Source organism: Oncorhynchus gorbuscha, linkage group LG15, assembly GCF_021184085.1.
Source record: "Oncorhynchus gorbuscha isolate QuinsamMale2020 ecotype Even-year linkage group LG15, OgorEven_v1.0, whole genome shotgun sequence".
In the NCBI taxonomy this organism is placed as follows: Eukaryota; Metazoa; Chordata; class Actinopteri; order Salmoniformes; family Salmonidae; genus Oncorhynchus; species Oncorhynchus gorbuscha.
In genome coordinates this window covers 54,854,484-54,864,069 of record NC_060187.1, presented here as the reverse complement: position 1 = coordinate 54,864,069, position 9,586 = coordinate 54,854,484, and the positions used below count along the sequence as shown (strand labels likewise).

Genomic DNA, 9,586 nt, shown 5'->3' with positions numbered 1-9,586 from the left:
AAAATGAATCTGTATAAAAATAAAGTACATAACCAATCAAATTAAACATAAAGATGTAGAAGGAGGGTACCACTAGCCTACAAAATAACACAAGGAGTTTTTGAATACGGGGTGTTATTTACATGTATGGTAAACGGCAAGACTATAGAATGTATGACTATATAAACTATTGATGCTGAGGGACTGTAGAATGCTGTAGGGACCATTCATTTTTATTAATTTTACTAGGCAAATTCTTAGTTACAATAACAGCCAAACCCAGATGATACTTGGCCAATTGTGCACCACCCTATGGGACTCCCAGGAACCGTTGAAGGAACCGTTGAAGATACATATGACGTGGAAGAAGGCTTGAGCTAGTCTTAGAGAGAAGACTAGAGCGAGGACAAGTAACGGTACCACACTGACAGCTGTCTTTAGGCATTTATAATAGAGATGTCTACGTGGTCTGCAGCCACTGGTATAGAACAGCATAAGGTGCCCTCTGTGCTATCATATATATATATATAGTGAATATACATATGGTGCATAGGAGGTAACAGAGAATCGTTGGAATTACACGTGGTAATAAGGGAGATTACGGAGTGTGTTTTGGAATTGTATTACGTGAATGTGGATGTGAAAGTTGTGTATGGTTGTGTGAGTGTGGAAAGGACGTGTTAAGCTGATTGACATTTGGATAATAAGTTGATTGATTGAAATGTGGGTGTTAATCTCATTGAAATTTGGATAGTAAAATGATTGATTGAAATTTAGACATTAAGAGATTGAAATGTAGATATTAAGCTGACTGTACAGAGTGAATGAGAGCTGTCAGGGGACGAGCTCCAGTGTGAAAGAGGATTACTGAGTATGTGAAAGAATGGATACACCAACCAGTTCTGTGTGAGCTGAGTTTTGAGATCTATAACCTTATCTAGGGGTCTGTCCACCACTGCCCATCGATCTACAGGTAGTGAACACTAACAGAAGAAGCAATTGAGAGATATGTTTCATTTGACCTTTATTTAACCAGGCAAGTCAGTTAAGAACAAATTCTTATTTTCAATGACGGCCTAGGAACAGTGGGTTAACTGCCTGCTCAGGGGCAGAACGACAGAGCCTGGGCGCGAACCCAGAGTCTCTGGTGGCACAGCTGGTGCTGCAGTACAGCACCCTTAACCACTGCGTCAGCCAGGAGGCCCAGCACGGCAACTTTGAGAGAAAAAACACTATAAGGGAGTTGTCTCGAGATGGTTATGCATATTGGTTATGCATCTCTATCCATTGAATACAGGTGGGTGACGTCAACAACCCTCGTGCTTATTACATCATTTTACATCGAATATTCAAAAACAGATTTACAGTAATGAGATGTATCCACCAATCCAAAGAAAGGATGAGCGGAAGCTAGACAAGCCCGCCGTGCCGTTTGGTGGATAACGATTCCCAGTGCCAGGGCGGAGAGACTATCTTGTCAGTATATCCATAATCTTTGGCACACCTTCATTACCTTAGTCAAAGACTGCGTTCGAGAGCGTCAAAACCATGATGTATCATTGTTAAATTGTGACTGACTTACTGATGTGTAGATCAGTCAGTCTCGACTCGCTTTTAAAATTGGATGCAATGTCGAAAAGTCAAGGTGGATGTTCGATTAATTTTGCCCGGGCGCCCGACTAGGCGTGTTTTGCACCGGCTGAAAATTGATTGTTGACTTCGGGCTAGAATCGGGTGCCCGCTCTGTCGGACGGCGAAGTTGGCTCAAAATAAAAGTGATGTAAAAAGCACGTGTAGTAATGAGTATGATTCTGTGTTTTCCCATGCAAAGTGATTGCTTTTGATACAAATGCTTTATTTGACATCCAATAAAACAAACATAAAACATATATTTTATGGAAAATGTATGTTGTATGTTTCTGGACGATACCATGCTGCCTTGTTGACAACATCAACCGATCGGCGCAGATTACTGTTCGATATGAGAGGCGCTCCTCCCTACCTGCTTTCGCCAGACGAAGTGACGGACACTTCAACGCGGGCCAGGTTAAAATAGGTCCCTCAAGTATTCAGGGTCGATTGGACAAGAGGCTTAACCCTCTGACACCACCCACTGTTTCAACCAACTACAGTCCCTTTCGACTAAAAAGGGACGCTGTCATTAGTATCTTCTTCCTGTTCAGTCCACTCACAACAGCAATGGCGGCTGCTGCACGGTTTCTTCTCAGAGGTGCAGTCTCCAAAGCCTCCATCGCGAATGTAAATGTCGGTGCTCAGAGCTCGTTTGGGATCACACTGCTGAGGTTATCCCCGAATTGCTCATCCAAAACTAAAACACAAAGAAGGAATGCTGCGCACTTCACCTACCACCCTGACCCTGTCCCCACAGAGTATGGTAAGTGAAATGCCCTTGCGTTCTAAAATAATTTCTCATATAGCCAACTATCTTTGCTGAAATGGTAAAGATCATTTGAAAATATCTTCAATTCGTGGTCTGTACATTTTTTTCCTATATGAGTTAGCTAGCTATCTAACTAACATGATAACATTAGCTAGTTGGTTATAACGTTATTCCAGCTGCATTCCTGCTTTGCTTTTTCTGTTGGCAAATTGGCTGTGTTGCATGCCCATACTTTTGTTTGGCAGATGGAGATGGCCGTCACATGGCTCTTTCAATGGTATCAGTGAGCATTTCTGGCAGTGGACAGCTGTTTGGAGCTGCTTAGAAAGTAATTCATAATTTTTTATTTATTCATGTTAATACATTAATATATGAAGGGGGACATATTCAATACAGCTAATTCATGAGTTGAATCAACATCTATGTTTAAACCCTTTCTCGTGCTTGGAGTCTTCAGATTTGGCACAAAATCGAGTGACATAAAACACAACTTTTCTTTCCTACATGTATATGATACATCTACCAACATGCACATATTTACCTCGACTAACCGGCGCCCCACACATTGACTCTGTAACGGTACTCCCTGTATATAGCCTCACAGTTTTACTGCTGCTCTTTAGTTATTTGTTACTTTTGTTTCTTATTTTTTACTTATATTTTTTTCTTAAAATTGCATTGTTGTTTAAGGGCTTGTAAGTAAGCATTTCACTAAGCTGCATGTGACATAAAATGTGATTTTGATACTGTTTGTTGTTATCATATAATATGCATTTTACAATTGAATTATACATTGACATTGATCCTGGGAAATTCCTGGATATTGCTGTGACTCACTTTTTTTTGTGTGGAGACCTCAGAAGTGTACTGTAACATTTCGTATCTCCCAATGTTACAGTGTGAAGTTTTCAAAGGCTCACATACATGAAGTTTATGTGATTGCAAAAAATTATATCCTTCAAACCATAAAGATGTACTTTAATATGATTAATAAAAAACTAATTGATACTGTCATTAACAGGGTTTTTCAATAATTACTCATAATTGTTTTTGTTAAGTGGAGACATTATTGCACAACATCAGCTGATTCAGGAAAGGATTTTTTTGAATGACAAGTGATAAAGACCTTGTGTGATACTGCACACAATTTAACAAAAGCCAAAGTGCGGGAATTAATGTTCATCTCAAGGATTGACAGAACATTTGTGTCTGGGGCGGTCAAGATAATTAGCCTACTACGTGGACAACATTAAATCAAGATTCCTGAGGTAAAGATTAGGGTTCGTGTACGTTTTGATTGTTTGATTTCAGAGTTAAAACGGCCTGTTATTAGTTTGAGAATATAAAACCAAAAAAAACAACTTGATATTTAGATGGTTAAATGTGGAATGCCTGGTCAAGTGCACAGCCAACACTTCCTGTCCTTTCAAAGTAGGTCACCCTTAAATAAAAACATTTTTTTTTTTTTAACTAGGCTAGTCAGTTAAGAACACATTTTTATTTTCAATGACGGCCTAACAAAAGTCAAAAGGCCTCCTGCGCAGACGGGGGCTGGTATTAAAATATAGGACAAAACACACATGGCGAGAAGCATCCACAACTGTCAGTAAGACTGTCCATGATTTGATTCTTTACATTACAGTTTACAATCGAAGGTAACGCCAAGTAATTTAGTCTCCTCAACTTGTTCAACAGTCACACCATTCATTACCAGATTCAGCTGAGGTTTAGAACTTAGGGAATGATATAATGCTCTTAATTTTAGAGCTGTTCAGGACCAGTTTTATTTCTGGCCACCCATTCCAAAACAGACTGTAACTCTTTAAGGGTTTCAGTGGCTTCATTAGCTGGGGTTGCTGATGCGTATATGGTTGAGTCAGCAGCATACTTGGACACACATGCTTTGATTAATGCCAGTGGCAGGTCATTGCTAAAAATAGAAAGTGTAGAGGGCCTCGAGTGCTGCCCTACGGTACACCACACTTTACATGTTTGACATTAGAGAAGCTTCCATTTGAAAAAAGCTCTGAAAAGCCATAACACATACAGTACAAGTTAAAAGTTGGGACACACCTATTCATTCAAGGGTTTTTCTTTATTTTTACTCTTTTCTACATTGTGGAATAATATTCAAGACATCAAAACTATGAAATAACACATGGAATCATGTAGTAACCAAAAAGAGTGTGTGTATGACAAGTAATTTTTCCACCAGTTGTTTAAGACAGATTATTTCACTTATAATTCACTACCACAATTCAAGTGGTCAGAAGTTTACATAGACTAAGTTGACTGTGCCTTTAAACAGCTTGGAAAATTCCAGAAAATGATGTCCCAGCTTTAGAAGCTTCTTATTTACATAATTTGAGTCATTTGCAGGTGTACCTGTGGATGTATTTCAAGGCCTACCTTCAAACGCAGTTCCTCTTTGCCTGACATCATGGGAAAATCAAAAGAAATCAGGCAAGAGCTCAGAAAAAAATTGGACCTCCACAAGTCTGGTTCATCCTTGGGAGCAATTTCCAAACGCCTGAAGGTACCACGTTCATCTGTACAAACAATAGTATGCAAGTATAAACACCATGGGACCACACAGCTGTCTTCCCTCTCAAGAAGGAAACGTGTTGTGTCTCCTAGAGATTACGGGAAACGGGTACAAAAGTATCTATATCCACAGTAAAACGAGTCCTATGTCGACATAACCTGAAAGGCAGCTCAGCAAGGAAGAAGCCACTGTTCTAAAACCGCCATAAAAAAGCCAGACTACGATTTTCAACTGCACATGGGGACAAAGATTGTACTTCTTGGAGAAATGTCCTCTGGTCTGATGAAACAAAAATAGAACTGTTTGGCCATAATGACCATCGTTATGTTTGGAGGAAAAAGGGGGACGCTGGCAAGCCGAATAACACCATCCCAACCGTGAAGCACGGGGGTGTTAGCATCATGTTGTGGGGTTGCTTTGCTACTGTAGGGACTGGTGCACTTCACAAAATAGATGGCATCATGAGGAAGGGAAATTATGTGAATATATTGAAGCAACATCTCAAGACATCAGTCATGAAGTTAAATCTTGGTCGTAAATGGGTCTTCCAAATGGACAATGACCCCAAGCATACTTCCAAAGTTGTGGCAAAATGGCTTAAGGACAACAAAGTCAAGGTATTGGAGTGGCCATCACAAAGCCCTGACCTCACTCCTATAGAAAATATGTGGGCAGAACTGAAAAAGCGTGTGCTAGCAAGGCCTACAAACCTGACTCAGTTACACCAGCTCTGTCAGGCGGAATGGGCCAAAATTCACCCAACTTATTGGGGGAAGCTTGTGGAAGGCTACCCGAAACGTTTGACCTAAGTTAAACAATTTAAAGGCAATGCTACCAAATACTAATTGTGTGTATGTAAACTTCTGACCAACTGGGAATGTGATGAAAGGAATAAAAGCTGAAATATATAATTTTCACATTCTTAAAATAAAGTGGTGATCCTAACTGACCTAAGACAGGGACTTTTTACTAGGATTAAATGTCAGGAATTGTGAAAAACTGTGTTTAAATGTAGTTGGCTAAGATGTATGTAAATTCTGACTTTATAATAATAATATAATATATGCCATTTAGCAGACGCTTTTATCCAAAGCGACTTACAGTCATGTGTGCATACATTCTACGTATGGGTGGTCGTATGGGTGGTCGATCCCCGGTGGTCCCGGGGATCGAACCCTGGCGTTACAAGCGCCATGCTCTACCAACTGAGCTACAGAAGGACCACAAATGTATCTAACAGTACAGCTCCCACAATCTTCCTATTGTACATTTCTTTCAAACAAACCAATCTTCAGTCATTCGTCAGTGCAGCACATGTTGAGTGCCTTTCTCTATAAGCATGCTGAAAGTCTGTTGTTAAGTGGAATTGTATTTGGTCAAACACAATGTTTTCCACCAGTTTGCTGAGAGTTGGTAGCAAGCTGATAGGGCTGCTGTTAACCAGAAAAGGCTGCTTTAACACTCTTAGATTGCGGAATGACTTTGGCTTCCCTCCAGGCCTGAGGACAAAGACTTTCCTCTTGGTTTCGATTTAAAGATATGACACAGAAGTGGCCGTAGAGTGTGCTACCATCCTCTGCATATTTCCATCAAAGTTGTCAATGCCAGGTTTGTCATTATTGATCGATAACAATATTGTCTCCACCTCTCCCACACTGACTTTACTAAAATTCCGACTTACATTGCTTTTCTTTCAATATTTATTTTTATGTATGAGTATGATGGCTCACTGTTTGTTGTTGGCATTTCCTGCCTAAGTTTGCTCACTTTGCCAATTAAGTAATCATTCAAATAATTGGCAACATTGGCTTCAGAAACTGCCAGAAACCTGTTTAACACAGCGTTTGATTCTGTCTGTTCTCTTCTAGCATTCTTTGCTGGCAAAGTACCAGAATGTTGTCTCTGTAAATTCAGTTCTCCAAATTAATTTAAAATAACCAATCTGAATGCTGAAGTGCGACATGGTTACTCGCATATGTGCCAAATATTTTGCTGTGCATCCTGATGTAAAAATTTAGGGAGTGCCAGTGCGGCTAGAATGTATTTTTCATTGTTCTCCTAAATACCTTTTTGTGTGCCTACATTTGTCAACTTAGGCACTCATGTGTTCCTTGTAAAAAGGTCAGAGTAGAATCTTGAAATGTGTCTGAGAAGATGAATATATAAACCTTTGGTAAAATTGGAAATTATAGTTGTAACTTGGTACACATACAATGAATGTGATATTTACCATATTGAAACTGATTATATAAATATAGAATTTTAATACTAACCTAATTTGAAATCTGAATGCAATATTCATTCAGTTTCAAATTAAATACAAGTTAAATTTATGAATTAAACGATTCCATTACAAATTCTCTCTATCTCATATATATACTGTGTGTATGTATATTTAAAAAATATGGCATTCAAATCGTTTCTGTTTGCACTTTAATCGTTCAATAAAATTCTCCCAACTTCTTCTAGGCCCCACTACAAAGATGAACTTATTTCAGTCTGTGACCAGTGCCTTGGACAACACTCTCGCCAGCGACCCCACTGCAGGTAATTAAACTGGTCTGGGTAGTCATTTCATGTATTCATCAATATCTTGGAAGACATGCAATTTAGAAATATTAGGTTTATGTATTACCGTGTCAATCAGTATGAGCTTTATCTGTGCTTCAGTCATCTTTGGGGAGGATGTCGCCTTTGGTGGAGTATTTCGTTGTACCGTGGGTCTCCGAGACAAATATGGTAAGAGGCTGAATCCTTTCCCCTTACCATTTTAGACAAATAAATCAGTATGCTTGTGCTGATTAATTTTAATGACATTGTGATGCCACCAGATGGCAGCTGAGGATCGTTTTCATGCCCTTGTTGGTCAAAACTCCTAGTGTGTGTGTGCTTACACCTATTGGCCAAAACTCTAACATTGTGTGTGTTACTTTGCATGTGTGTGTGATAGTCCTGACATAGCTGTGCTTGCTTACAATTGTTGATGGCAAGGAGACTCATTTCTACAGAAACTATTTTTTTCATATAGTAGTAATCATTTTTGTCAGCTATGCCCATGCATTCCTTCTCTTATTATCCTAATATGAAATGATGGATTGACTTGTGCGGGTGTACTGCTGCTACAAATGTGCGGGTTTTGAAATGGCCATTATATCTTTTGTGTGCTGCCTCCTCATAATGTAGAATTCTTTACCCTCAACTCCATAATGTGGAAACCAGTCGTGGTTCACCCCTGGCTAGGTGGAAATGTATGATTAGGTTTTGGAAAAGCCAATGCACGTCTCCCTCTCTGCTGTCTTTTGTTGTCATTGACGTCAGATGTGTTGACCTTCTGCTAGGGATCATTATTTTTAATCTCGTCTGAGGGAGGTAGATGGCGGAAAGGGATTTTTTTATTTTTTATTATCCCCCTCTCTCTACCATTATACTACATGCAGGTTTATGGGCAGTATCCTGATCTCTATTTGTGTGGCTGACTGACTCATTCACCCCAGTGATGCATTACTCCTCCACTGCGTAGCGTGCGCACAGGAAGTGTCTCCTGCGCCGTTCACCTGGAAACGACTAGCCACTTCGACCTCGGTCTTTCTATTTCTCCTACATGAAAATGAGTATCATGAATGACTAGCTAATAGATGCCTGAAACATGTGCAAGTGCAGTGCATATTCATCAAATGTGAGCTCCAAAAGTGTTTGGACAGTGACACAATACTTATGTAACCAAAAGTATTGGGGCGAATTCACTTATGTATATTAAAGTCGTCAAAAGTTTAGTATTTGATCCCATATTCCTAGCACGCAATGTTTAAATCAGGCCTGTGACTCTACAAACTTGTTGGATGCATTTGCTGTATGTTTTGATCGTGTTTCAGATTAGTTTGTGCCCAAACGAAATGAATGGTAAGTAATGTATTGTGTCATTTTGGAGTCACTTTTATTGTAAATAAGAATAGAATGTTTATGAACACTTCCACATTAAGTGACAAAAACCTCCCCTCTTTTCGTAATGGTCAGAGGTTAGCGTGTCTTGAGGGTATGATATTTGTGCGTCTAACATTGTCACTCATTATTCACGATTCATTCAGGACTATCTGTAATCATGGTAGCATCCACATTCATGTAGAAGTGACTCCAAAATGACACGATACATCATCTGTAACACAACCAAACACAAACAGAAAATGCATCCATCAAGTTTGTAGAGTCACGCTGTGATGTAATCATTGCATGCTTGGAATATAGGATCAAATACTAAACTTTTGACGACTTTAATACACAAGTGAACTTGTGGGCCCCTAAAATAGGGAGACTGTAAAAAGCACTGTCATTTCTAAACAGTTCACCTGATATGGATGAAGATAAAGTGCAGACGGTAACACCATAGTCATTGTATCATTTCAAATACAAAGTTCTGGATTACAGAGCCAAAACGACGACAAAGCATTCTCACTCCCCAACACATTTGGAGCTCACTGTGTCACTCATTGACCACCAGATTTATTTGTAAAATACAGCCAGAGTATACAACAAGTACACAGGATTCTGATTTGACTGACAGGTTGGCCTAATTCTTCATTTCTGAGGGCTTGTAGGGCTCTAATGGTGTCCGGTTTTTGGTGAGAAGTGGGCACTTGTGGTAAGGACAGAAAAGAGGTTTGGAG

At 39.5% G+C, this 9,586-nt stretch overlaps 1 protein-coding gene across 1 annotated transcript in view; it reads left to right on the top strand.

The window, feature by feature from the left end:
* Positions 1 to 2,051: 2,051 nt before the first annotated feature.
* LOC123997519 (2-oxoisovalerate dehydrogenase subunit beta, mitochondrial-like) overlaps positions 2,052 to 9,586 on the top strand; it is a 78,244-nt gene continuing 70,709 nt past the window's right edge. Inside the window, exons 1-3 of the mRNA XM_046301851.1 lie at positions 2,052 to 2,374; positions 7,395 to 7,472; positions 7,596 to 7,664. Coding sequence (XP_046157807.1) covers positions 2,179 to 2,374; positions 7,395 to 7,472; positions 7,596 to 7,664 — 343 coding nt within the window. The 5' untranslated portion in view covers positions 2,052 to 2,178. The remainder of the gene's footprint in view (positions 2,375 to 7,394; positions 7,473 to 7,595; positions 7,665 to 9,586) is intronic.